At 36.8% G+C, this 27,517-nt stretch overlaps 6 protein-coding genes across 8 annotated transcripts; 3 read left to right on the top strand and 3 right to left on the bottom strand.

The window, feature by feature from the left end:
- The first annotated feature begins 5,053 nt into the window (after positions 1 to 5,053).
- LOC140774137 (uncharacterized) lies at positions 5,054 to 7,356 on the top strand. Its single transcript, XM_073117001.1, has 5 exons — positions 5,054 to 5,499; positions 5,577 to 5,720; positions 5,816 to 6,145; positions 6,251 to 6,364; positions 6,493 to 7,356. Exons 1-5 carry the CDS (start codon positions 5,125 to 5,127, stop codon positions 7,129 to 7,131), a joined length of 1,602 nt encoding a protein of 533 aa, XP_072973102.1. The 5' UTR covers positions 5,054 to 5,124; the 3' UTR covers positions 7,132 to 7,356.
- Positions 7,357 to 12,282: 4,926 nt separating this feature from the next.
- LOC140774624 (uncharacterized) lies at positions 12,283 to 13,539 on the bottom strand. Its single transcript, XM_073117700.1, has 2 exons — positions 12,690 to 13,539; positions 12,283 to 12,587 (listed from the first exon to the last, which is right to left on the bottom strand). The coding sequence occupies exons 1-2, from the start codon at positions 13,388 to 13,390 to the stop codon at positions 12,482 to 12,484; spliced, it is 807 nt and encodes a 268-aa protein (XP_072973801.1). The 5' UTR covers positions 13,391 to 13,539; the 3' UTR covers positions 12,283 to 12,481.
- A 583-nt stretch (positions 13,540 to 14,122) lies between these two features.
- LOC140774118 (uncharacterized) lies at positions 14,123 to 16,040 on the bottom strand. Its single transcript, XM_073116978.1, has 3 exons — positions 15,003 to 16,040; positions 14,652 to 14,928; positions 14,123 to 14,518 (listed from the first exon to the last, which is right to left on the bottom strand). Exons 1-3 carry the CDS (start codon positions 15,891 to 15,893, stop codon positions 14,382 to 14,384), a joined length of 1,305 nt encoding a protein of 434 aa, XP_072973079.1. The 5' UTR covers positions 15,894 to 16,040; the 3' UTR covers positions 14,123 to 14,381.
- A 3,664-nt stretch (positions 16,041 to 19,704) lies between these two features.
- Positions 19,705 to 20,873, top strand: LOC140774490 (probable transcription repressor OFP9). The gene has a single exon (XM_073117504.1). It carries the CDS (start codon positions 20,060 to 20,062, stop codon positions 20,588 to 20,590), a length of 531 nt encoding a protein of 176 aa, XP_072973605.1. The 5' UTR covers positions 19,705 to 20,059; the 3' UTR covers positions 20,591 to 20,873.
- A 365-nt stretch (positions 20,874 to 21,238) lies between these two features.
- On the bottom strand, positions 21,239 to 22,068 carry LOC140774688 (uncharacterized). 2 transcript variants are annotated; one of them, XM_073117774.1, is made up of 3 exons: positions 21,942 to 22,068; positions 21,690 to 21,851; positions 21,239 to 21,601 (listed from the first exon to the last, which is right to left on the bottom strand). In XM_073117774.1, the coding sequence occupies exons 1-3, from the start codon at positions 21,990 to 21,992 to the stop codon at positions 21,383 to 21,385; spliced, it is 432 nt and encodes a 143-aa protein (XP_072973875.1). In that variant the 5' UTR covers positions 21,993 to 22,068; the 3' UTR covers positions 21,239 to 21,382. The 2 variants fall into 2 exon arrangements, with proteins under 2 accessions (XP_072973875.1, XP_072973876.1); XM_073117775.1 differs by having other exon boundaries at positions 21,690 to 21,848; positions 21,942 to 22,063.
- Positions 22,069 to 22,972: 904 nt separating this feature from the next.
- Positions 22,973 to 26,653, top strand: LOC140775034 (protein Barley B recombinant-like). Of its 2 annotated transcripts, none has more exons than XM_073118256.1 (2): positions 22,973 to 23,419; positions 24,980 to 26,653. In XM_073118256.1, exon 2 carries the CDS (start codon positions 25,147 to 25,149, stop codon positions 25,954 to 25,956), a length of 810 nt encoding a protein of 269 aa, XP_072974357.1. In that variant the 5' UTR covers positions 22,973 to 23,419; positions 24,980 to 25,146; the 3' UTR covers positions 25,957 to 26,653. The 2 variants fall into 2 exon arrangements, with proteins under 2 accessions (XP_072974357.1, XP_072974356.1); XM_073118255.1 differs by lacking the exon at positions 22,973 to 23,419 and adding an exon at positions 24,533 to 24,650.
- The last annotated feature ends 864 nt before the right edge of the window (positions 26,654 to 27,517 follow it).

The raw sequence follows: 27,517 nt of genomic DNA on the forward strand, positions 1-27,517 counted from the left end.
TTAAAGTCTCTTTATTCTATATCTTGCATAGTAAATTTAATGTTGCTTGTGATTTTTCTTTTTCTATCGAGAGGTTTTCCACTTGTATCTTTATATATGAGTTTACTATGAATTATTTTGTTTCTTTTTTAGTTTGTGTAATATTAGATCATACACTGAGTCCGATAATTTTTTGATAATTGGTGTTAGATTATGTATAAAAGTAGTATTAGAGTAAGGTTACATTTAATCCTAATAACTAGTAGTATAAAAGGTAAGGTTGCAATGAATATTAAAAATAATGGTAATAAAAATGCCGCAAATACTTATTAGAGCCTTTCTATTAAATTAAGATGGAAAAAATAATAGTTCCACTTTGAATGTAAATTTAGAGGTTTAGTAACACAATTTAAACTACAAAAGAGTGTAGTAGAATTAGGTCCTACAACAAATATTTTAAATACATTTTCACTAATAATAAACAATAAGCTTTGAAGTATGTTAGGTGAGTAGAATGTTGACTTACCGACTACTCTAAAATATTAAACTATTATAGAATAATTCATTTATATTTTTTATTTTAACACTCTTTTTTATTTTTACGCTCGAGACATTTTGACAGATCCAATTAAATGAATAAATAATTTATATCTTTAGAAAAAAGATGAATATTATATGATTACTCTATGAATTCATATCATTAGTGTTCATTTGGTTGAAGAATAAGAAACACATATCAAAAAATTAGAGCTTTTACTTATAATTTACGGTCAAACACCATCTAAATTTAGTATACTTAATACTATGGTAAATATATATCCCTATAGTGCTACTAATATCGGGAATATCATATCTATTATCTATGTTATCTATTATAACTTAGAGGTAGAATAAGGGTGAGAAAATTCTACTATATTTAAAATTAACATAGATATTTACGAAAATACTCCTAAAAATAAAGAACAACTACACGCTTTTAAAAGTTTCAAAAATATTTTAATATTTTAATAGTTATACTTATTTGATATTTTAAAAACTAAATACCTCTTTATCCAAGAGATCTTCTATTATATTATTACAACCAAAATAAGGATAACTCTCCTCTAAACTATAGAAAACAAATAAGCATAATATTATTTATGAGTTATCTTATTGTTTCGCTAATAAAAATATATGTTAGGATGAAGAGAAATACGATCGCAAAGCCTTGGCTCTATTCACCTATAATTGTAGTAATCATTGTCTACCTAGTAGAAACATATTACGAGTCGACCATACGAGTTAATTAAGTCAATTCAAATCGAGTCAAGTTAGTTATTTAGCTTTATTTTAACGTTTTAAATTTTAAATAATCGGATAATCTGTATGTCCATCCGACCGGCTAGAAATTTTTACTCATATAGGAGTGGACATGTGTTGATAATAATCATTAAATGAATTTAAGTTTAGCCAAATATTTCTTGTGGTCTTTATCTTTTCTCTTCGCCGTTAGATTGTTTTATCTTTCTATAAATAGATTATAGCCGTAGAATCATTACAATCTTTCAAACCCTAGCCACCTTCCTCCACCACTAATCTTGCCATCTACCACCCTTTGACAACCACCGCAACGTCGAATATTTACCGTTCTGTCTTGATCTGACCTTACTCTACTATTTTAATCATAACTTTCCATCCATATTTTCGATTGACTTCATTCTAAAGCCATTAGATCTCAGCCTTCCAAGATTACTACCTCTCAAAATCTCAGGATCATCCTACAAATGAATCATTTAAGATCTATTTCGTAACAAAGCCACTCTTAGATTAGAGATTATACATGCTAAGGTAGTTCGAGGATTATATTTTCAAGAGTTAATTTAACTTAACCCTATGAAATATCACTGTTTTTTTTAGTTCAGGAGTTGTATGAATATTTTTTTCTTAATTCAAAGATTTTATGTGAATATTAAAATGTTATATGTACTACCTAGCTAGTTCAGGAGACTAAATGTAATTCTTTTTCGGCCATAGTTTAATTTGCTTTACGAACAGTCAGACGTGCATGATCGATTAACGCCTTATATTAAGGATTAACCGATTAAACTTGAGGTTAGTCTTTGTATTTAACAAGGGTATCATTTATGTGACATGATAACGTGATAGGTAATGGGATAACATGCCGGATTTGCTTAATAGGCAAATCAGTGGGTTGATCCCTATCTTGTTGATAGGCTAAACAAGGGTCAAACCAACCTAAATTATATATAACATAGTTTACATGGATCAAGTCGGGATACCTCTTAACATGAATTAATTATATCAGCACGACTTCCAAGACCTAACTCATTTATTGAATCAGGTAAGTTTTAGATTAGCATATATATTTTCCCATGTATACCCCTCCAAAATTTCTTATTTATATGTATGCCCTTCTTAATTTCTGTAAATTAAAATCTTAGTAATCAGTGGAATAAATAAAATAAATACTCAAGATAAATATATACAAACTTTGTACATACAAGTTTGAATGAGGCATGAGTTATGTGGCAGGTTAGAAGAGGGAAATTAATAGTTTAGTGCCTCGAAGTGAATTAATATTAGTTGTGATCGTTTACTAATAGCAAGATCCGAAGGGGGAATTAAAACCATGGAGGCATTCCCTAGGGGGAGCAATCAAAGCAAGATTCTAAATGGATACAAATTGAACTTTGTTTTTGTCATTGGATTTCGAGCCAACTTGAAACTATCAACGTATAGCATATTGGCAGCTGTAGCTCGTATTTTCGTGCCAAGATATAACCACACTATTGGCTAATTACAAGATTAATTTATAAATTTTGGAATGTTTATCAAATACCCCCTGTGTTTTGCCTTTATTGTGGCTGCCACCCTCACTAATTTTTTTAAGATTAAGGTCAAAGGTAGAGAGGAGAACCATCTTTAAAGTCAGATAAAGAGTACTTTATTTATTTTAATTTTATATTTTAAAGTCTTATATTTTTGTTCAGGCTAAAATTTATTAACTGGCATATTAAAAAGAAAAATAAATAAATTTCTTGAAAATATATGACAGTCTACAATTAAGTGGTATGAGTATGTATTTAACTAATGATATGAGTGCTTCACGAAGTAAGCCTAATTTTGGTCCTGAGTCGTACAGTGAATGCATTAAATTAACGTGACAAACAAAGTGTCTGGATTCCATGCAGTAAATTTACTTGAAATGCGGGGTGTTTTGTGCAAAATTTCCAATTTTGTTTAGTAAATTAGCTGAGGAGATTCCTGCATCCGGAGCTGCAGAGGATCCACAACATAAGCAAAGCGAATACGAAGCTGAAGCGGGGAGGTCTACTGCTATAGTTGACGAACTACCGGAGTGGATCCCAAGGCTGTCCTGGGATTTCGTACAGGGCTCTTCCTTCCACGTTGAGATGATGGTTGATTAATCTAACTAACTCTTTTTAGATCCTAACCAGTAACCACGCCCTCATACTAGCAGCTGAAAGTCTACTTCTAACCGCAGTTGATCACAATCATTAAGGATCTTAAACTGGCCACTAATAACTCAAACTCCTCCAATTTATTAAGATTGAATCGCCCCAGTAAAGAAGTAACTTACTTACCAACCTACTAAAAATAATTCTAATATTTTTTTATTAAATTTTATTTTCTAACAATTAAACACATCTTATATATCTAATTAATAAGAAGTTGAGAGAGAAAAAAAAATAGTAGTTTAAGTTATTAGTCAAATTAATTCTAGCAAGTGTCATAATCTATTAGTATAAATTGAAAGCGAATAATTATTATAAAAAAAATTAGAAAGTGACTGGAAATTGGAATGAGCCAAAGTAAATTTTTGGTCGTTCAAACATCACAAAGCCTATAACTAAACTAAAATAATCTTACTTTCCTTTCTTACATTTTATCAATTAAATACATCATACACGTAGCCTATAGATTTGCAGTAAGTATACTATTTCTTATTAGAAATTTTCTATTTTTATTTTTTCATCTTTCTTCTGCAGAATTTTCTTTTATGTTATTAAGAGATGGGAAATAAATGGGGTTAATATGAATTGCAGGATGGATACACCCATTGCCATGAAGTTGACCCAAGACGCGATTTGAATATTGTTATAAAGAAATGGCTTCATGTTGAAATAGTAAAGGATTTATTTTTCTTATTGTGATGCATTTATATTATATCCATTAAGACGAAGTTGACGCAAATTGTTAATTTGATTATTCTGGGGGAAAAAAAATGTGGTATCTTGAATCAAAATAAGTCAATAAATTCTCAATTTCTTTTTCTTTTTAATTATCCAGAATTCTTATTTATCTTGGTAGGAAAGAGGATGGAAAATTATTGTATCTAATATGAACTATATCACTAAAAATAAATAAAAATAAAAAGAATTCTAGGACGAATATAGTTTAATATTTCGTATCGAGTATCGGGTATTATATGATAGCCGCCAGCCTACCATAGCCTCCTGTAGTTTGTACACGGGTTTACGTGTTATTAATTGGTTTAGTTTTATTTATTAAAAAATGTTTTAGTTGACCCGATTCACCGCAGGACCAGCTGCAAGAATTTGCTACCATCACGGCTCTTTTTAGCTTCCTCGCCCAACCAAGTACTGCCAAGTAAGACAAAGTGTACGTAACTCCTGCATACAAGGGTAAGGAGCTGCAGTGCTTCTCCTCCCATTGGTGGCAATTGCATGCCCTAAAATTCCAAAGAGCTGACCAAGAGCTTCCGGTCACCAAGGACTTAAAGGGATAAAAACACTTCAATCTTTAGACAATCCAAACAAAGGATCGAAAGAAGCGATCTTGAATCACATGACTTCTTCCCACTTGACTTTGGTATCCTTGTCAGATGGATCACAGTTTCGTGCAGCCACCATTAATCTAATTGATCCTTAAAATAATAATAAGAGAGAGAAGAGAGGAGAGAAGTGAGAGAAGGGAGAGGAGAGAAGAGAGAAGAAGAGTCTTCCCACTTTTTTCTCCTCACAAGAAAAATATAAGAGAGAGAGAGAGAGAGAGAGAGTCTTCTCTCTTAATATAGCTCCTTTGGTACGTTTAACACGCGAGTGCATTGACTTCGATGCCTCGAGAGAGCAGCATTGACCCAAAGGGCGAGGAGAGAGAAAGATGGATAGAGAGATAGAGAAAGGAAGGAAGAGCAAAGGAGAGATGTCATTGAAGAAGAAGAGAGAGGAGGTGGTGCAAATTGATCTATCCTTGAAGATAGAGGATGAGGAGAGAGGAGATGCTGTTGAAGAAGACGAGGTGGAAGAAGAGGAACAAGAAGAAGAAGAAGAAGAGGAAGAAGAAGAAGAAGAAGAAGAAGAAGAAGAAAGAGAGGGTGATGAGGAGATAGAAGATCAAGAGAAGGAGGAAGGTGAGGTAGTTGTGGTAGATGAGGACCAAGGAGGAGTAGTCCATGAAAAGGGAGAAGAGACCCAAAAGGATGTGCAGGACCACAACGAAGAGAAACAAATGGAAGACAACTTGGTGTCAGATGAGGTTTGCTACACCTCTCTCTCTCTCTCTTTCTCTCTCTCTCTGCTCTCTTTCTCTGAACATTTTAGTTCTTGATCCAGCTGTGCATCTTGCAAGCGGAGATGAATCGCATGAAGGAAGAGAACAAGCTGTTGAGGGTGGCTGTCGATCGTGCCATGAAAGATTACTACGACCTACAAACGAAGTTCACCGCGGCAACCGCTCAGCAATCAGATCAACCAAAAGTATAGCTTACCAATCTTCTTTTTTTCCATTGATTTTTTCCTTATTAATTTGCAATACGATTAGTTTGTTTATATATATGTATATAATTATATAGGAGCCTCAAATCTTTCTTTCTCTCGGCGGCGGCGGCGGCGACCGTCATAAAGAGGCGAAAAGGGCCCGCGGTAGCATGGAGCTGGGTAGTTATCAAGAAAGTGAAGCCAAGCAGCTTGGTTTGTCTCTCAGGTTGCAAACCTATGAAGACCCACACGAAAAGGAAGAGGCAAACGAGGACAATTCCATGGGGATAAGGAGCTGGGCGGCGCCATTAGAGAGTAGCAAGCTACAAGCTGGAGAGCTGGCTGCAGGGATTACAAGCCAAAGCATCAATCCAGCTAACCGGAAAACTAGGGTTTCGGTTAGAGCGAGATGCCAAGGTCCTACTGTAAGTTGCATAATTAAGAGCACTAATTAATCTACACCATATTATTGTTACCTTTGCGTGATGTATATATAGTTGCAGACTAACTTGTACATATATGAGGTGCAGATGTATGATGGATGCCAATGGAGGAAGTATGGGCAGAAGGTCGCGAAAGGGAACCCGTGCCCGAGAGCGTACTATCGATGCACCGTGGCTCCGGGATGCCCAGTTCGGAAGCAGGTTAGAATCAACTCATGGTTATATATGTTTCTTAATCTATCTATCTATCTATCTATCTGAGCAAATACTTGGATGAAACCTTAATTAGCTGATGATGATGATGCCTGCTTAATTTTGTGTGGAAATAGGTGCAGAGATGCCTCGAGGACATGTCCATACTAATAACGACGTACGAAGGGACGCACAACCATCCGCTGCCGGTAGGAGCGACTGCCATGGCTTCCACCGCCTCCGCTGCCGCAACTTTCATGCTGTTATCCGGCGCAAATTCCTCGCCATCCATTTCCGATAGCGTCTCCAGCCAAATGCCCATGACTTACCTAAGTCCTTTCTTAGCAAACCCTTCGCCTCATCCACCTACCATGAATGGCTTCGCGAGCTCTACAAGCACTTCAGCGATGTTTGATCCTATAGCTAGCGGCGGCGATCGCGGACAACAACCGTTCAACCTTTCCGGTTCTTCTCATCAAACCCTCAATTTGAAAAGACCTTGGGCTTTAAACTCTTATAGTGGTCAGAACACTGCCGGTGCAAGCTCATGGGGAGGAGGTAAAGGGGCATGGAATAACGAGAAGTCAGTGGCAGATGATGTTAATGTGATTTCTTCTGATCCAAAGTTTACGGTCGCCGTCGCGGCCGCCATCAACTCATTCATCAACAAGGATAGTCAAGCAGTGCAACCTCCTGGCCCAAATTTGGCTCACAAGGATGGGGAAAGTAGCAAGACTGGCAATAAGTGGGCCATTGAGTCCCTCTCACCTAAGTGAAGGATCTATTTGGTGTTGGTTACATAGATTCACACAAAGGCTACTTACTATTTCTTGTTTTGGAACATCAAATTGCACATTTTGTTGGAATTTGTGGGGTGGGGGGCTCTAATCTTCACAACTTTTGAGTAGATTTTGTTTTGATTGAAAAGCACGTCTAAATTTACTTGAGACATGGAACATTATCAGTTCAAAAAGTTTTGGTCTCACATAGTAAACACCATATGTTTGATCTCCCATTCGTTTTTCAACTCAAGATCTCTCTTTCTAACTTTTATTCTTTACAAAGTCTAATTGCTCTCAAGATAATTTTGGCCACTCACCATCTTGTTTTAATAGTACTATTATATGTGTTTCAAGTTTTTTTTTGTTATTAATTTCAAATTTATTTAAATTTAAAATTAGTGATTAAAGAAATATAAAAACTCAAATGTATAAAAAATTTAAAAGATTAGTAACGATCATTTTTAAAATAATTAATGAGCTGAAAGCCCAAACAACTAGAAATATCCCCTTTCTCAATTTTTCTCTTATATATTATTTTAATTGGATTGGAGGAATGCGATTCTGCGTTTCAGGTCTGTGCTATCCGAAAACATAGGAACGAGGTTCTAGATTATAAGAGGAAAAATAAGTCAATAATCTTACACAAAGTGTGATAATCTTACACAAAGTGTGTCACTTTCTTTTAGCACAATTATGCTTCGGTGTACATTATATGCTAAATTTTTTTAACTTTTTATTATTATTATTTGTATTAAATAATATTTATTTTAATTTTTCATATAAAAAAATAAATTTATTTTGTACATAAATATTTTATATTAAATTTTAAAAACAAAAACTAACATTTTTCCCCGTGATATTACACTTCCAGATTCTAATACAGTCTTAGACCTTATCTTAGTTGCAGCGAAGCACGCATTGCCTACAAATTGATAGCACCAAGCATCAATCCCTCTTGTTCTAAAAGGATAAGTAATTAAAGCTTGTACTCACATATCTTTTTTCCAAGGTGTTTTATACGGTAGAAGCTATATATATGTCCATCTGTTTTCTATACCAATACATGCAAAAATGATATTATTTGATTATATAACATATAAAACAAAGCGTTTAGAGCAGAAAGGAGAGGAATATTTCTATGACAAGAGAATTTCTTATAACTAACAATATGAGATGAAGCAGGCTATTAGATGAATGAAAGTTGAGTCCAGTAAGCTCTCTTATTCATCTTTGCCAAAAAGGAAAAAAATATATATATATACAACTAGACATTCTGAACCTATTGCCTGTGTTTACTTAAACACCTAGATTTTCGTGGCATATTTACTTGACACATCCCTAGCTAAAATAAGGGACGAGGAAATTATATTATTATATAGTATGGCTCATAATTAATGTATCAGTCTTAATATTCGCTAAGCAAAGGGCACTATACTATTGATTGATGAGAATCAAACCTTTGAGATATTTAAGTTGAAGAGGAAGGGTAAGATGATGCTGGATAAGGGTGTACTTGAGTAATGGGTCACAATATTTGATATTTGCATGGCTGGTGCAATAATATTCAGCCCATGGTGCATATGGGTAGTATCGTGCTGCGATGCTGAGTCATGGTGTTGGGTCTACAATTTATACCCTTAGTCTACCATGCTAGATAATTATTCATGTGATTTGCTAGGTAAGGGACAGATAATTCTACTACTAGAATCTACTCTCCACTGCGCATATGGGTAATATCGTGCTACGATATTGACTCATGGTAATAGGTCTACAATTGAGACCCGTGTTATTTGCTAAGGGACAGATAATTCCACCACTAGAGTCCCTATCTTTGGGTGTTTATCTCAGACAAATATGCAGATGGATAATGGACCAGGTATTAGGCATGTTAAGTGAACATGGTGGATAGGGTTAACATGTGTTAGATCGAACCGTGCTAAATAAATACATTACGTGTATGACTAGTTTTTTCATGAGACTAATCATCTAATTAGATATGCATGCATGCCTAAGTTGAGTATATTTATATCTATGTCATTTTACTAGTGATATTTTCATTTACTAAGCGTTAGGCTTATTCATAGTTTAATTTCAATATGTACTCTTGCATTTGGCTCCACCCACTTTTGCATTATTAGTGGACATGTTGCGGCCTATGCTTCACTGTTATTTCTATTATTTGATCTTATCTAGTGATGATTTTATGTTGCGAGCTCTCTCGACCATGTGGGAGGCACGTGACAAGTTGGGGGTGTTTCATAAAGCAAAATTAAGTTTGAGCCTAAACAATCTATTTAGGCTCAGCTCACTTACTCTCAAACCAAGTCAATTTGAGCTCGAGCTAAGATCGAGCTATAAATGAGTCAGAGAAAGGTGAGGAGAGAGAGGTGGAGCTAAAATCGGAACAAATAGAGAAGAGATTAGGTAGTGCGGCCCTAACTCAAAAGAGAAATGAGAAAGTAAGGGGGCAAAATTGGGGGGAAGGTTATGATAGATAGAAAGAAAAATAATGACTAAAATAAAATAAAGAAATGAATTGGGTTTTAGCTATTAGGGAAATGTTACCATTAGATTAAGATGGTTGTAATTTATGTATAGTATGAATTTATTAATCATTTCGAGCTTATTGAGCTAAGTCAAGTATGAGTTGCTCTATTATTTTGGTAGCTCTATATGCATGCGATAAACTCAAATTGAATAAAAGACAATTAATTCTACACTAACCTAGATCCATAAGTATAGTCATAATCCATGATGTTGAGATATTTCGTGGCAATAATCCTGCTCAATATCCCTAGTCATTCAATTGATCATGAGCCTAGAAAAATTAATCAACATCATTTATTTCATTACTTTTTATGTCATTTTTTGTGGTGTCGGCAACCATGTAGTCTATGTCAAGAAGAGGCAAATAATTAGTCATAGCATCAGCTACAATAGTAGGAGATAATGAGGAAGTCGTTTTGAATCAACAATATCAATGTCAAATTTCATGTAGTGGATCTAAAAAATGAATGTGGTGATGAGTCATTTGGAGGTTGGAAGAGGAATGGAAATAGTTAAAGATATCTAAAACTATAGGGTGTCGATGTGGGGATTACACATTACCAATTTAGTCTTAATAATATAGATAATAATGATCTCCATTACCTATTTTTGCTTATCATTTATCGGATTGCTATTACTTTGTCTAGGGATGGCAATCATGTCAGTTTTGCAAGGTTTGGGTTAGGTCAGGCTATTAATAACATGAACAAAATCATTGAATTTTCTAAACAAAACACATTGACTATTTATTAAACTGATTACTTTAAGTATAAGTTATTCGAGTTATAAATATGTTTATTCACGTAATAAACAAATTTTGTGTGTGTTATAAATGAGTTATTTGGATGGTAAATAGTTTACTTACATCATAATCAGTTTACCGTGTTATAAATTGGGTCATAAATGAATTGATATAATAAATAAGAGAACGATCCCTTTAATAATAAGGATAGACGAACAACTCATTTATGATCTGGAACCTAGTTATAAAACATCTATGATTAAATCTTTGTGTTAATATCAAAACAAAAATTATCGCTGTAGTTGTGTACTTGTGTCCACATCTTGTCGGCCCTTAGATGTGAGGGTGGGTTGGAGGGAAGGGGGTTTCGATATGGGGGAGGTGGAGGGGAGGAGAGGGGGTGCTCTACCGGGTTAGTGTGTGGAGTCTCATGTTAATGTGTCGTTCTCTTAACCTGATATCAACCGTATAAGCTCCAAGGCTTGAGGTTGGGCTAGGTTCAAGTACAAATCATGCTCATATCTGGTTTTGGCCCAAAAAACTTTGACCGGGTCTAGATGGGATTTAGATTAGCAAGTCAATTGAGCAACCCTATGTTGCTTTATAAATTACTTGAGTTTGGGATATAAACAAGCTCAATTTAATTTCCTTCATTATTTATGCAAATCTATCGGTTGAATCTAGCTACATAACAGGTTTACCTGTAATCTCATTCCTATTTGTCATTCGAAAGTTCAATTTATTATGATTATGTGTTAAAAAATGATGAATTAAGGTTCACATGTTAGTCTATATTTTGTTGCTCAAGTAATCTAGTAAAGGCTGAAAATAATTAGTTATCGTAGTTTTTGCATCATATCCAGCATTCTAATAAAGCCCATTTTCTAGCTTTTTAGGAGTGTTATATTTAATTAAACATTTTGTTCTAGGATAACACACTAAACATTATACTTATATTTTTCTCGTATTTTTTGTCGTAATCACAAATATAGAGATAGATATTCACATATAACATATGAGATGGTAGTCAATGATTAAGGAGGCTCATATTGTAGTTTCAGCATTTAAATTTTAGCAGTTTAACAACAAATTCTCATTAATTTTCTCTTTCTATATATATATATATATATATATATATATATATATATGGAGAAAATATATAGAGTAAAAGAATATATGAATTCACAAAACAGATAGAGATGATTAAACGGCCTAGCCAACTTGTGCCTAGCCTAACCCAACCCGGTTTGGACCGAGCTAAGCATGGCTCAGACTCGATTTGGGCCCAGCCTGGCTCGAGCCTAAACTACCAATGGGCAGCAGGGGCCAGCCCTTTATCCACCCGACCCGACCTAGAATCCCACCCATTTGGCTTGCCCAATTAGCTCCCGCGTTCTACTATAGTGAAAACTAATAAATACTTTTTACAATTTTTTTAGCCCACCTCTCCCATTGGGCCCAGCATAATTATTTTTAATATATTAATTCTTTTTAAAAGATGGAAGAATAGAAATATTTTTTAAAAATATGCTAACGCAAAAAAATTTTAAAATAACTAAAAAGTTCTGAAAATTAGCAAAATAGGATCTCTATATTTTTTTTTTTACCATTTTATCATTTTAAAATAACTAAACAACTAGTTTATAGGAGCCCGATCTAACCCGGCCCGGCTAGCCCAATCTTTCACAGGCTGACGGGCGATAACGGACTAGACTATTCTAACTCGGCCTGGCTCGACCTACTAATGGGTGGGCCGGCGAACACAGTAGCCAGCCCGATTGACCCGAAAAGCCCGTCCCGCTAGATGATCCGGTAAGTATATCCGTAAGCAAGCAGTGAATAATGAAAGTTCTCAATCCTACAAAAAGCTCTCTTATTCATCATTGAAAAAAAAGTAAACAGCAGCGCAATTTGATTTAGTAACCGAGGTTGGTTGACATTGGGTCCTTGATGGATAGACACAATTCCGATGAATCAACTCAATTACTTTTAATGGAAAATTGGGAACTAAAATAAAGCACAATTTGAAAGCAACCATAAGAAATATCTATTCTGTCAATTGATGACGCTAGTAAGCGTGAAACAAGCCGCCGCATTCTTCAACTCGTTATCCATACCATAATTCTCTATTGTCACCGTATCCTTTAGCGATGAATCCGAGCTAGTGAAAATTTCAAAAGATTAGAAAAAAAAAAGGCAAACACACAAATAATTAGCATATGCTAAGGTAGAGTTAAGTAATAGAAAATTTTCATATACTAACCTCGATTCAAAAGCATGGTCATCATCTATGATATCAAAGTAGGACGGCATCTCGTCATAATAATCATGCTCTATAGCCCCAGCTTGGGCACCTAATGGAGCATGAAACCCTGGGGTAGCAACGGAGATCACGGAGTTATTATCAGCATTTTCATTGACATTCAATTGATCGTGAGTCCAGAAAGACTGATTAGCATCTGTTCCGTTGTCTTCGATGTCACTTCTGGTGGTGTCAGCGACCGAGATACTCATGTAGTCGGGGTCAAGAAGAGGCAAGTAATTAGTGGTAGCGGCAGTTGCAATAGGAGGAGACGACGACGACGACGAATTCGGCTCGAAGTCGGAGGACTCAAGATAGTGACGATATGTGGCGAGCTGTGAATTGACAGCATCGAGCTCGAATTTCATGTGGCGGATCTGAAACAGAAGTGCGTTGATGAGCTCGACGCAGCCACGAGCAGGGTATCGTTCACGTAGGTTGGACTCGTAGACGATGGATCTCATCGCCTCGGTCTTATACGGTGGGTCGAGCTTGTCGATGATCTTGAGTATCTTGCTGACGCCGAAGAGGCGATGCGCGTTCTGGAACTGCCTAGGCATGTCGGGAGGGAAGTAGGGCGCGAGCGGGCACTCGGCGGTGCACCTCCGCCGCTGGTATTTGCACGCGGCGCACGCCTGGCTCGTCCCGCCCTTCACCGTCATACTAAACTAATATGATCTGATCACCAAGTATCAGAAGAAGAAGAAGAAGAAGAAGAAGAAAGAGAGGAGAAAGGATTGGGTTTCAAAAACACATGAACGCATGGCTCTTGTTTAAGTGGAGGTGTAGACCGTTGCGGATAGCTCGGGGCCGCGGAAGAATGAGTAAATGAACCGAGACGTGCTGCTAAATTTGTTGGAGATCGGCTAGTTGGACTTTTCTTTTTTTTCCTTTTTTCTTTTTTCTTTTTCTTTTTTTCTTTTGAAATGCACCTTAGAATGGTCAACTCGGCATGCGCTTTTATACTACAACGGTCCGAAAAAGATGTAGTAATCTGTGATTATTTCATTTTATCTGAAAGCACTTAACACGAATAAAAGTTCACCTTCGTTTGAGCTATCATGAGAGGAAAATCCTGCCTCTTGTGACATTTGTTGTGGAATAGATTAAAATACCTCATCTGATGGATTTCTAAATGATCTCTGTTTCCTTTAGTTACTTGTGCTTATGTACACTATTTCCTAATAAAGCTAGCCTCATGAATTAACCATGCAAACAAAATTAATCTGACCGAGCTCTATGGGAGCTGAGCATTCCTCTATAGTTTATTTGAGTTAGGCCTGGTGGGTTATAAGCAATCTGAATGTAGCTTGTTTTGACTATATAAGCCGAGATAACCGAGCGCAAGCTAGCTATAGAACAAATCAAGCTAAATATGAGAAGTAGGCATAGTTCGAGCTTTCAATATATATTCTAAAGCGGGCCCAGGAAAGACATTGATAATAATATTTTAGTAAACTAACTTTTCTAAACAACTTCAGCATATACTGCGAAATAGCGTACATTACATCTAGTCCAAAGGTACCGGAGGGTGAAAAGGTAGAACTCCATTCCAGTTACTGTTTCCTTAGTACTAGGTTGATAAAGAATCTATCAATGTACAACCAAAAAGATGAATAAAATTGAAGAGCAAAGGGCAAAGAAGCGACAGCCCTAGGAGATTCCAACTGTCTTCCCCAGCAGCCACATTACAAGAGAGAATTCGATCATGAACAATGCGTGGAGCCAAGTCCTATCAACAACAAACCCAAACACTGTGATGCCTGCCCTGTTGTTCTCCAAGTATGTCACTGCGATCAAGAAAATTACAGAAGTTCAACAAACTATTTGAAGAATGTAGAGACAACTATGATAATTTGAATAAGTTTTCAGAGACTGATAGCTAAAGAAACTAAGAACAAACGAGAAGAGCTTAGTACTGGCCTAGTGCCTGTCTCTTATGGTAGGAGATGGTATTGACAGTAGAAGACATGAGCTTCCTGTCGTCGAGGTCGTCCTCATCTTCATCGGTGTCGTCACTGGAATTGTTCGTCGGTGGCTCCGATACAGAGGGATCCTCTGCATCTGCATTAAAAGATTCGACGGTAGCACAGACATGCCATGTCGCAGCATGGCTGGTGATTGCCTGAGTCTTGTGTGTGATCTTTGCAGCACTTCGTAGACATATCAGTATTCCGGTGACGAGCCCGATAGAGCAGAGCTGTAAGTCAGCGATGCGAATGAATGCAAAATGATATGAATCTATGACAACAATCAAACTAATATCTTACTTACCACTAACTCGCCGGCGGTGAAGAAGTTGACTTGTGCGTGCGGCCTGGTGGTGAGCAGTAAGGTGGCAAACTGGCTGATGGTGACGAGGACGAGGCATGAGATAATAAAAGCACGGTAGCGGTGGCTAATTATGCTGAGCTGCCTCCGTATTCTAAGATGTTCTTTGAGCACGGCGGCGACATCGGTTTCATCATTGAACGCGCCGACGAAGTCCTCCATCCTGAGGATTTGGAGGTGGCAGATGAGGCGGAAGAGGACGCAGACGAGAAAGAAGATGGCGGTGCGGTAGATCCACGAGGCGAGCTCGAGCAAGCAGGTGGCGGCGGCGGCGGCCAGAGGCAAACGGGAGGCGGAGTGGGAGGAGAGGAAGACCTCGTAGAACCAGAAGAGCTTGTAGATGGCGTCGAGGGAGAAGCAGGGGAGGACGAAGAAGGAGAGGATGCGGAAGGATCGGGAGAGCTGGGCGGTGTAGCCGAGCTGGACGCGCTCGGAGTCGCGGCGGAGGCGGTCGAGGAAGAGGAAGCGCCGGAGGCCGAATCGGCGGACAAAGGCGGAGAGGGAGATGAAGGAGAGGGATGAGGCCGAGGAGAGGGAGAGCTGCACGACAGAATCGTACGGCCGGCGGTGGTGGACGAAGAAGAGGTGGGCGAAGAGAGGGACGAGGATGGCGAGGAAGACGAAGAGCGACCAAGAGGCAACGGCGTGGGGGAGGTCAGATTGGTCGACGCAGAGGTAACGGAGGCAGGAGCGGAAGCTCTTCAGCTCGTCGTCGGCATGGGAGAGGCAACGGGTGTACACCGACTCCTTATGCGAGAGCAGCGGCGTCCTCCTAGACGACGTGGTGGTGGTCTCGTCGGCGTCGATGACGGCGATGACTCCCCCTTTCGCCATCTATCTTCCTTCCTCGTCTTTCCTTCGTTTGTTTGGTGGGGAGCGGAGAGTCGGGAGAGGACGAGGATAGCGGCGGAAGAGGAGGAGGAGAAGAAGGAAATTTAATTATTTATAGAAAGAGAAGGGATGGTTTATATATATATATATATAGTCATAGACATTAATTAGTAATGAGCAATGATTGGAGTACCAGAGAATTTGCGTTGATTTGGTTGAGAAATGATAATTTTTAGAACACTTGCTTCAAAATTAAATTGACAATAATACAATTAGCATCTTAATTTCAACATCTTATTGTGGGTATCATGCTGGGTGGGTGGAGTTGCTTTATTCTGAGAACATATTGGGCACATCCAGGAGTTGTGGGTTCGCCCTACAGTGGAGGAATATGATTTCCAATATAGATGCCGAATTCTTTGTTCTCGATGTAAACCCGGAGGTGTTTTATTTGTTTCAATTTGTTTTCTTTTCATGTGGGTTTTATTTCCATATTTCCACCTATATTTCAGCATTACAGATATTTTCCTTTATGGATTAAAAGAAACAGGGATTTTTAAATAATTACGCAATTACCAACGGATAGTTTTTTATTTTATGATAGATTAAAATTATTGATAAATATTTTACACCCTAAACTTCAACAAAGAACAATATTTTAGTCATCTAAATATGTTTTTTAAAGTAAACAATGATGTGTTAGGAATATTTCTTAAAAATTATTGATAATGATAATTTTGAAATAGTTAAAAGAGTATAGTGCTAATTATGATATTTTAAATGAAGTAATGGTAATTATATTAAAAAAAACTCAAACTTTTAAAATATTGTAATGACCATTGCATAAATTAAATATCATCACAGTGAAATCTTGCTTTTAGAATAATTATTGTTAAAGTCAACAAATATAAATATATATATATATATATATATAAATGACTAAACTATCATTCTCTCTCGAAGTTTACGATGTAAAATAGTTATCACATTTTTTTTCTTGTATGTATTCTCTTGTAATACGATATCAAACTACATTACATAATTTTAGACTATGTTAAACGATTTATATAAGAAATAATTTTTTTAGTTTTATATTTAAATTAAATAATTTTGGCAAGAGAATAGAAGAGAAAGTATAAGCGACCCTAAAGGAAGAAGAAAGTCGAAACCCTAGCAGAGCTGGGCAGCCTTACAAACTTTTTGTTGCTTCCCGTTCTCACTAATGGTGTAATATTATTTAATCATTTTTAAGAAAATCACAATTCTTCACAGATTGCAAAGAACAATTACTTGTCCATTTCTGCAGTAGTTTCCTTAAGCACCCTACACAACTAGTTTGATGCTGTAGAAGTACATAACATGAAAGAATAAATTAACTCAGATAGAGAACTTTAGTTTAGGTAGTGAAATAACTAACTATGATCTGAGTTTATAGAAGAGAATAAGATTTAAATCACAATTCTGAGGAAGTTATATCCAGCTACGTATAATAAATTAGAAGCAGTGGGTATGATTTGTCACTCCATCAGATTAGCCATTTCCATTTCTCACATGAGCTCGGTTGGGCCTACTTCAGTTTAGCCCATATCCTTCTTTCACACGGGCCGGGCTATTCCAGCATCCCGGGCCCAATTCGTGTGATATATTTCTATTTGAGGGTTTCTTCCATGCAATACAATTAATTCTTTATCAATCAATTTGATGAATATGTAACGGTTAAGATCTTTAAGGGTATAATAGGAATGAAAGATATTATCGGTTCAGCAGGTAATTTTTTTTAGATATATAATCTTGCACATTATTTTTTAACAATTATATTATTTTAATATTTTATTAAGTAAAAGACATATATATCATTAACTGAGAGTAATGTCTATATATCAATATAAGGGTATTGATGTCTTTTATAATTAACTTAATGAAAATTTAATTATATTTTATCTTTTTGATTATTTTTGATTATTTACATATATCTCCAATTAGTTTAAGATTGATTTAAATTAAATTTTAATAGATAGAGATAGAGAATTATATTTAAATTGAAGTTTATCTCTAAATAATCAAATTTAAATTATTTAATATTAAATAATATCTCCTATAATTAAGGTATAATTATATTTAAGAGAGAAATCTTAACGAAAAAAAACGTATAGAGTGCTTCTTCCGTACCGTAAAGTTAATTGTTTATCAATCACTTTGATAAAGATCTAATGGTTAAGATCTTCAAGGGTATAACAAGAAAATTGGGAAGTTAAGCACACGTAATTAATCTTCTTAACTAATATATTCTTTTTCTTAAGTAATGTGGTTTTGGAACCGGTACGGAAAACCAATACTGGATATGAAAACTGACTATTATAGCAGTTGGATTAAGATTATAATTTTTAAAGTTGCATTGAAGTATTTGCCTATTTCTATTGCTTTACAAGTAAAATATCACTGTGTCATTTGGTTCGTGAATAAGGATACTTAATTCATGAATTAGATCCCTTAAATATATTTTATAATTAAATACTTAATTATATATATTTTTGCTAAACTTTATATAATGTAAGTCGTATGACAAATTATATATAAAATATTATCACATAGAGAAAAGTGCTTTATGCACGTTTTTTTAAGTAAGATTTTTTAATATATTTATTCACAGTTTACTAATTAAATCTAATATTTTAGACAAACTTATTCAAGATAATTATTTTGTTTTACAACAAAATAGTAAAATGTGAATTAAGTTATAAATGTACATAATTTATATTTAAGAGGTGTACATAAAATTATTCTTAAAAAAACTTTATATACAAAGCCTATTACCTAGTGGTTATGTGTTAAGATGACATTTTGTTGTAGCTTAAACTCTAAAACTTAGATGACTATTTTTATTTCTTAACCTTAAATATTTATATTTTAGATGTGTTTAAATATTTATTGTAAAATAAGATAGTAATATAATTATTACTTTTAATTTGATGTGAAAAAGTATTTCTTAAACTAGAATAAGAAGTGGGTTTAGAATAAAGAATTATGTCGATCGACCAAACTATCCCGTAGAAAATTGATTTTAAAGTAAGAGAGAAAAATAATTAATTACGATGATAGCTGATTGAAATAATGCTTTATTAAAGTTAATAAGTAAAATGATAATTTGACTTTATTGTTAGAGAGAAGTAGGGTGGCACTAACTTAGTCTTAGCATAAACTGGTGATTGGTTATAAAAATCAGGTTAGTGTTTAATAATGCAATTTAAGAAAACTTTTAAACCAAATCCAAACAGGTTCAGTCTCTAGTGCTACTTTATACATAAATACATATACTAGCACTTGTCAATTCATTATAGGCTTTAATCATTCACGTATAATACTCTAATAAAAAATTAATCTAATATCAAACCAAACACTCAAGCGGTTTCAACCTATTTAAATAATTTCTTAAAAAAAAGAAGAGCTTTAATTGAATAGGGTTATCTCATTGTCCAATTCATCATCAAAGCCTAAGAAGCTCTAGTATGATCATTAAAAAAGAAAAACAAGAACATCTAGAAGAGACACGTGTCATCCAACGAAGGGAGATTCCTATCACCCAACCTGGCTTCCACCACCAACCCATCGTTCCACTTCTAACTCCGGGGCCCACATACGATATTCGACCATCACCAAGGTTATATACAACAACTTGCATGTCGGCTAACACGATCTTCTCCAATATCTTTACTGGATCCCACAAACAATGATTCAATTCCGACAGCTTCAAATAATAGGTGCAAAGAGAAAAAAGAGCAGGCAAAGAATGACCGAACCAACCTCACCTCACATGCTTAATCTTCAAAGCGTAGCAAGGAGGATCGCAAGCTTAACATTAACAAATCCGTAAAGCTAGACTAGCTAAGCATGCTTCTTCCTTTTATCTCCATACCTAACACTTAGAAGATGGAGTAGGCTTAGTACAAGCATGTCAAAAATGGCATCATAGTTCCATAACAAAACCCAGCTACGATTTGGCTAGGAGACACCATCATTCATCCATCTCAAAAAAAGGCAATAAAGATATAGACATGTGGGAGAGAGATGAGTTTACTTAAACCAAAAGGCTGCGTTCTAACTCACTTTTCCAATATGTATTTCATATGAGTCATGAACTCACTCTCTCTTTTGGAGCGAAATAATGAAAGATGCAAGCTTTCATGGCCGGGAGGAAGAAGAAGACGACGATGAATAATAAGCACGAGTACTGTCAAGAAAAACTCAGGAAGAATTCGACGAGATGCGGTGCGCTGTGTTGCGGTTCCAGGGTTAGTATCTCCTCCTCTTCTTCTGCGGAAGGCTTAAGAAGCTCGGATTCCGAGCAACTAGGTTGCTTGTCAAACCTAGCTCACGGTATGGTGCAGGCGAGGCTCGAGCGGATGATCGACGAGGGCACGCATAAGCTAGAACTGCGAAGAAGGGACCGGTTTCTCGGTCGGAGCAGCAGTAGTAGCAGTAGATGCATTGTGTTGATAGCCCTGGATAAGGATTCCTATGATCCTAGGGAGGATTTTAGGAAGTCCATCATGGAGGTGATCACTTTGAAGAGGATGGAGGAGCCAAGAGAGCTAAGAAGCTTACTTAACAGTTACCTGTCGATGAACTCCAGGGAGCATAGGCAGTTCATACTTGAGGCCTTTCATGAGGTTTGCTCCTCTCTATTTCTATTTAATGGGTGAATTATCCATGTGGCAGGAAGTGTAAAGCTTGTAGCTGTTGGCAAATAATTAAGTGATCGAAATGTTCAAGTAAATATAGCGTGCATGTGAAAGGTTTAGTGACAATAATTGAGCTTAATTGCAAGGAAGCATGGCTCTGGATCTCAAATTGTAGCTCAGCTATCACTTTTTTTAATTTTCTTTTATTTTTTAGTTCTCATTTCGTTTCTTTTTTCTTTTCCTATCTAACAATTTAAGTTTGTCAATGCATATTATGAATTCACTCTCTATTTTCTAATGATTTAAGTTTTTAGAGTAAGATATATTGCATATTACATAATCTAGCTTAACTATTTGGCCTCTGAAAAAGTGATAGCCTTGTGAGTTATGAGCATTTCTTGCTAGCTTTACTCGTCATCTTTGTATCTTTTATTGTTTGCTTACGTCCTTCTTATGCTGTGGATGATCGGTGTCAAACTAAAGCTGTCTGCCTCGTGAAAAGCTTCTCCTTGATTTGTAGTTGTTGTACTACTCTGACTTCCTGAAACTATTGACTTTTTACTGGTGTAGTGGTGATTCAATGATTATATCTCACAGGATAAGGATTAATCATGCATACTTGTGACAAAAACTCTCTAATCTAAAATTCCATGTAGTAGTCTACTACCGCACAGCTACTATATAATTATTTGGAAATAATCTTATAAAAATGACATAAAATATCTAGGGGGTGATAATCTGAACCACCTCGAGATCACAAACACATCTTAGATACAAATACTTGTAGAAATTAAGATAAGGCCAGAATATTTCTCAAGCTCCATACTCTTTACATTGCTGAAACACTTGGAAAAAGTTATATTGTGGACGCTTAAGAGATGTCATATGAGGAGGATCTCTACTAATGTGATGATGCCTCTTATGAGTGGCTTGTAAAGAGCGTCTTCCATCTTCCATTTCATTGCTCTCTGCAGTAAACTCCACTCCCTTCCACAAGCTTTCTGTGAATGTGTCCTTCCATTCACCTTTATCCTGTAAAGTATTGAAGTAATGGAAACCATATTCAAATTTCGCAACTCATATTCTATTTTACAAAGATGGTAGTAGCAAAGCTACTTACTGTTAAAGGGAAGCAATTCAGCATAGGGCATTTCATGGGTCTGTCCTCGTCCATAGGTTCTAATGGATGCTCTAGTGGCTTGAAGCCCATCTCCTTCTCCGTATCGCCATTGGCGTCAATCTCACTCTCCCCATCCTCTTCAATGGATCGGTCTTCTTTCTCCTTACAAAGCAAAACCCAAAACTATAAACACCAAACGCAAGAAAAGAAAAGGATTTAAGACCACATCGTACTGCGAATCAAAATGCCCACCTGAGGAAGAGATGGGTGGGGCCTCATGGAAAGCTCAAAATCCCCAACCATGCCTTCTTTTCTTCTCTCTTCTCTCCGGAGATAGAGATGTGTGTGAGCTCTGGTTGTTTTGCCTTTTTGCCTTTTTGCCTTCAGGGCCTGCCTGCCTGTCTCTTAATTCAACGCCATTTTAATAGAGCAGTGTGTTTTACCGCAACGGTCTAATTTGTGTTTTGTTTTGTATTGGGAGGCTAACGGCTACTTTTCAATGCGGTGGGATCCGCTTTGGATCCGAAAAGGTTGTGATCAGAGGGAATTAATAGAAGGCCATGAATTAGTAGCTGCATTTTGATCTTAATGCAAAAGACCATCGAAACATTAAACACAGAGGTTGTACAAGAGTGGCAAAGGATAGGATCTTTGAAGTACCAATTCTAAAAAAAAAGTACCAATTATGAGTTCAATTTCTTATTTGAGAAGTGTACTAGTATTTATTACAGTTTTCTAACTTATATTATCATTAAGAGAGGAGAGAAATTCTTTTCCCCTCTCTTATATGCTTGAGAGAAGTGTCTAGTTTGGCGAGAAAGAAGAGAACAAGAAAAAGAGATTGTGATCAAGTTTGGATTCATGCCCATTAGTGTGCTCTAGGTCTTAGACATGATCTTTATTGAGTAATCCCAAAAACTGTAAACGTTCTCTATGATTAAAGTGTGCCAGTCCAGTAAGGCTCACTTTATATGTATAATAAATTAGATTTAATTTGTTTATATGCTTGATTTAATTTTATAAAGTGTAAATTAAAAAACAAATCAATTCAGTTGTGAATCAAGTTGGAGTCCAGCTGGATTTAAATAAAATCCACTTCGAGTCTGACAGGCATATAAACAAACACTGTAGACAAAATATAATAATTCTTAATTAGAGTAGGGCCAGGTACGAACAAATTAAGCTAATGTCGGAGTCTTTTTATATTAACCAATCTAATTAAGTGAGTTCATGCCAAAATCGACTCCGAGTCCAGTAGTTGGACATAGTGAATTTTTTAAGCGAAAAGAGTCTGAACTGGGGGAGAAGCCGAGTGATCCATACACCGACAAGCTTCAGAGCAATGAAGAGGATGAGGGCGAACCACTATAAGCGGCCATCGTAGCCTCGCGAGAAGGGGAGAAGCGACGACCCCATAAGCGACTACTCTAACCTCGATCACTATGGAAACGACGACCCTAGCCTCGGCGGCCACGACAGCGGCTACCATGGCGTCGGGCACCACGGCGTGATGACCTCAACCAAGGTGAAACAGGGAGCCCATAGAGAAAGGTGAAGAGAGACAAGAGGAGGAAGGAGGAGAAAATAAAGAGAAAGAAAGAGAAAAGGGAAGAGGGAGAATCGAGGAGGAAGAAGAAAAGAGAGGCCGGCCGAAGACTAAGGAAGGGGAGAGGGAGGGGAGGAGCTCGTCTAGAGCCGAGCACTGCTAAAGCCAAGGCCGGCACGAAAAGGTCCACTCACACTCACAGCATTGCTTCTTCGTAACAGCATCTTTAAACTTTTTCTTTTTCTTCGTATATCTTGTCGATCGACTTCGTCTCTTACACTTATAACAATGCTCATACATAAAAACGAGTCTTTACAAGTATCTCTTGTTTTGATTATATTGCCTATTTAAACAACTTCACATAGTATATATAACCAATTTTGATAGAGTTAAGAGCGTGATTAGCTTAGAAGAGCAGTGCGACTGTTTAAAATAAATTTTAATAATATTTAATTTAAAATAATTATTTAACGACATATATAATTTAAATCTTAGACTAAATAATTTAATATTTTGGATGAAACTTGACGGGGGCTTAAGTATTTCTATTTCTATTTAAAGATGATTGTTCTTTTATCTGGCCTATAGCCTTTCGACTTATGTACGATGAGAAAGGAAGAACTTTACACAGGATATTCTGAGTAATTGAAGTAGAGTCCCAACTGTTTTGATGATTAAGAACTCCCCTTTTTCGTTATCAAAGGTTAAACCCTAAAATTAGCCTAATTAATACTGGGTGTACTAAATGAGTGTATTTGGTGTACTGTCTAGTGTACCCCCGAGTGGCACGTACTATCATTACTAAGACTATATTGTGTTATGCCATCCGGATCCAGATCTGACCAACTGGTTATTAGATGAAGAATTTTGGGGATCTTAATTGAATAAAACTAAGCTGGGATCGAATCAAGTTGGCCAAATTGGTACATGGTAGGCCCATTCTTACCCCCAAAATCCAAATCGTGAGGCTACCTAGGGTCATGTCCCACTTGCAAGTTGCAAACAAGGAGTAAGAAACCAAAAAGAAATTAGACGATATAAAAAGAAGAAGATCGTCTCCAACCCAAAACTATATCAATTCCTACAACTGGAGTTTCAAGTACTCTGGTTGCAGCAAATTCCTGCAGTTGGGATGCAATGGATAAGCACAGGAAAAGAGGTTTGACAATTTTAATTTCTTTCCCTTTTACTATGTAAGTATAAAGAGAATTTATCTGCAAGAGAAGAATAAAATACAATAGGAAATAGTATTACTATATGTGATGTCCCACCATTTCATACATATAAGAAATCTATCTTTTTCTCTTTTCCCTTTCTCCCTTCTCTCTCTCTCTCTCTCTCTCTCTCTCTCTCTCTCTCTCTCTCTCTCTCCATCATTCCGCGGCAAAGAACCCTAAAGACAGCTCTCAGCCAAAGTAAGTACTAACCTTTATTATCTCATCTCTCCTCTCTCTCCTCTCTCTCCTCTCTCTTCTGTTCTAAGGGTTGCCCAGAAAAGTTCTCTTGATGTCTTGCTTGTTCTCTAACCTTTGCATGTTTTTTAACACAACCAATTTCTCTTTCATGGAAAGATCTAAACTTGCATCCTTAGAACATGCAATCTTTCTCTATTCTGAGAGAGGGAGGCTTTGTCGCGCATTTTATCGTACCGCAAGGCCTCCTCTCATTTTTGAGAAACTAGGGTTTGCTTAAAAATGTCATTTTTGATATCTCTGCTTAGCAGCTTTTGTTTAATTTGATTCAGCTTTCTGAGCTGTGGGTCTTTTGATGCAATGGGGGGTTTCTAGTTTTGGCCGTGAGAAGGAAATGTGGTAGCTGAATCGATCAGATTTGGTAAAAAAAAAGGAGAGATTTTTTGGCCCCCCCTCCCTGTTCACATTACTGTTGGTGGTTCGACATATCCCTGCCTTTATGGATGATGATGGAGGACTTGGCATGCGGAATTGGGCCTACTACGAGCAGCCCTTGAAGGGAAATGGGCATCTAGGGCTGCAACTCATGTCATCGGTGGCAGCCGAGCGCGAGACGAAGCCGCTTCTCTCCAATGGAGGATATCACCGCAGGGAATGCACTGTCCCTTCTCCATCTGTCCCGATGGAGTTTGTGAGGAATGGGTGGATGAACCACAGAGAGAACAAGATGGTCCACATGCTTCCCATAAACTCCACTTATGGTGTCCTGACTGATGCCCACGGAGCCCATGCCTTCCCAATGATGCAACCGCCGCAACTGCCTAAGGAGGAGGAGGAGATTCCGCTAGTGGAAGAGCCGGAAGTCAGAAAGGGTGCACCTGCAAAGAAAAGATCTCAGGCTCGAGCTGAGAAGACCCCGAAGCAAAAGAAGCCAAAGAAGGTTTCCACGAGAGAGGCTCGTGGGAATGTTGGGAGGAAGAGCACTGATATGGTCATCAATGGGATTGAACTAGATATATTGGGAATTCCCACTCCAGTGTGCTCATGCACGGGGAGTCCCCAGCAATGCTACCGGTGGGGTGTTGGAGGGTGGCAGTCTGCCTGCTGTACTACTAGCATTTCCACCTATCCCCTTCCAATGAGCACGAAGAGGAGGGGGGCACGTATTGCTGGGCGAAAGATGAGTCAAGGTGCATTTAGGAAAGTGTTAGAGAAGCTTGCAGGAGAAGGATATAACCTCAGTAACCCAATTGACTTGCGGACTCACTGGGCTAAGCATGGAACCAACAAGTTTGTGACAATCAGGTAAACCTTGTAAAGTGTTGGTTAGCTTAACCAGGACTTGCGCCCTGCATCTGGTCTGGTCTTCCTGTGCATGCAAGTATGTCGCCTTTCTGCAGGGGCTCCTTGCATGTACAGTTAAGTGGATGTTTTTTATTTGCAGTTTACATGTTTCTGAGGTTAGACTTCTGTTGATCTGGAAGCATTGCTTTCTCCTTTCATCTTTGCAACTTGTAGTCATAACAAAAGAATACTATCTGATCTAGATAGCCTTCACTCAACGGATAAAATATCTGTCATTGGATCCTAATACTAGGTTCTGATGTCTTGTTCCATAGAATTGGATGCTGACTAGTTTTCACATGAAGTGGTCATATTATCATAGGAGTAAAAATAGAGCTTTTTCTCTTTCTGTTATGATGCTTGTACTAATAATGCAAATATTAATGTTGAACTTCAATTATGACAGTGATTCAAGCGCTCTTTTTCATGTTATCCAAGAAGTTCTGGTGATAACTCATGTTTATTTATAAGTTGTCCTTATCAACCCTGACGGTTAAGGTCAAGAATGTCTTGCTTCAACTCCAAATGTCTTGGTTGTCTTTTCAAATTATGAAACTTAGTAGCGCTGATGAGGAGTTTGTTGTAGCAGTATGTTCTCTGTTGATACAAATTATTTGGGGATTTTATGTCAAGCTCAATTGCGAACAGGATTTTTGTTCATATATGATAATTCTTTGTTAGTTACTATATACTGCAACAAGAATTGATTTATTCATTTCCATGCTATTGAAGATTTCAAGCTGACACATGAATTCTACAGATATTTTCTACTTATTTGTCAAATGTTAATTCTGAAAGTGTTAGTGTGCTTAGGTTTTGTGGTAGCTAGTGTTTAGGGAACAAGAAAAGGCTTAGATTACCAATGGGAAATACTAGGTTAGTTTGAAGAGCTGCGAAATAAAAATTATGTAAGTTGTACAGAGAAAGGTATTACAAAGATTAAAGCATAGCATATTGTTATCAAAATATGGAATTAGGCCAAGCTAAGGATTGCTATATTTGTCATATGTCCAAGTAAAGCATTCAATGAGAATCCTATCTACAGTTTGAAAGCAGTAGTAACATCAACAATAATACCTACAAGCCCTAATTACTATTTGGTGTCGATCCTTTAATTTTGGTAATGTTCACCATAAATGGAAAAGCTTCTCTTATTTTTCCCATTGGATTTAACCAAGTCCTTTTTGTTTTTCCTCACATTCCACCTGAATAAAATGTGATGGTCATCAGTTTGACTCTGATAGCCAGATATTTCTATCAGTTTTCAATGATAAGATAATCTTTCCTCTCCTTTCCTCCTTGCTCCTACATTTATGCACCAGAAGGTATCCATTGTCCATGGCAATACTGTCTTAAATACTTTCGCGCATTATCTTTAATTAATTGGACTCCCAACTTGCCACAAATGTTGAGACTTTGTATTCTCTGTTTTCTAGTTAATCAAGTGATATGTAATTACATGGCATCCGTTTCTTCTCACTTAGCATTTGTTGGTTGATGTTATTAAAAGTATACTCTTCAACATG

Source organism: Typha angustifolia, chromosome 13 (genome assembly GCF_048772165.1).
Source record: "Typha angustifolia cultivar Huaian chromosome 13, ASM4877216v1, whole genome shotgun sequence".
Classification (NCBI taxonomy): domain Eukaryota; kingdom Viridiplantae; phylum Streptophyta; class Magnoliopsida; order Poales; family Typhaceae; genus Typha; species Typha angustifolia.

Bases quoted from the DNA above. Each gene is read 5' to 3' on its own strand.
- LOC140774137 (XM_073117001.1), top strand. From the start codon at position 5,125: ATGGATAGAGAGATAGAGAAAGGAAGGAAGAGCAAAGGAGAGATGTCA. The intron at 5,721-5,815 runs GTATAGCTTACC...ATAATTATATAG, and splicing joins AGCAATCAGATCAACCAAAA to GAGCCTCAAATCTTTCTTTC. The intron at 6,365-6,492 runs GTTAGAATCAAC...GTGTGGAAATAG, and splicing joins GATGCCCAGTTCGGAAGCAG to GTGCAGAGATGCCTCGAGGA.
- LOC140774624 (XM_073117700.1), bottom strand. From the start codon at position 13,390: ATGACGGTGAAGGGCGGGACGAGCCAGGCGTGCGCCGCGTGCAAATAC. The intron at 12,588-12,689 runs GTTAGTATATGA...AATTTTCACTAG, and splicing joins GACCATGCTTTTGAATCGAG to CTCGGATTCATCGCTAAAGG.
- LOC140774688 (XM_073117774.1), bottom strand. From the start codon at position 21,992: ATGGTTGGGGATTTTGAGCTTTCCATGAGGCCCCACCCATCTCTTCCT. The intron at 21,852-21,941 runs GTGGGCATTTTG...TTGCTTTGTAAG, and splicing joins CCCACCCATCTCTTCCTCAG to GAGAAAGAAGACCGATCCAT. The intron at 21,602-21,689 runs GTAAGTAGCTTT...AATACTTTACAG, and splicing joins TGAATTGCTTCCCTTTAACA to GATAAAGGTGAATGGAAGGA.
- LOC140774118 (XM_073116978.1), bottom strand. From the start codon at position 15,893: ATGGCGAAAGGGGGAGTCATCGCCGTCATCGACGCCGACGAGACCACC. The intron at 14,929-15,002 runs GTAAGTAAGATA...GCTGACTTACAG, and splicing joins TCACCGCCGGCGAGTTAGTG to CTCTGCTCTATCGGGCTCGT. The intron at 14,519-14,651 runs GCCAGTACTAAG...TCTTGATCGCAG, and splicing joins CCATAAGAGACAGGCACTAG to TGACATACTTGGAGAACAAC.
- LOC140774490 (XM_073117504.1), top strand. From the start codon at position 20,060: ATGCAAGCTTTCATGGCCGGGAGGAAGAAGAAGACGACGATGAATAAT.
- LOC140775034 (XM_073118256.1), top strand. From the start codon at position 25,147: ATGGATGATGATGGAGGACTTGGCATGCGGAATTGGGCCTACTACGAG.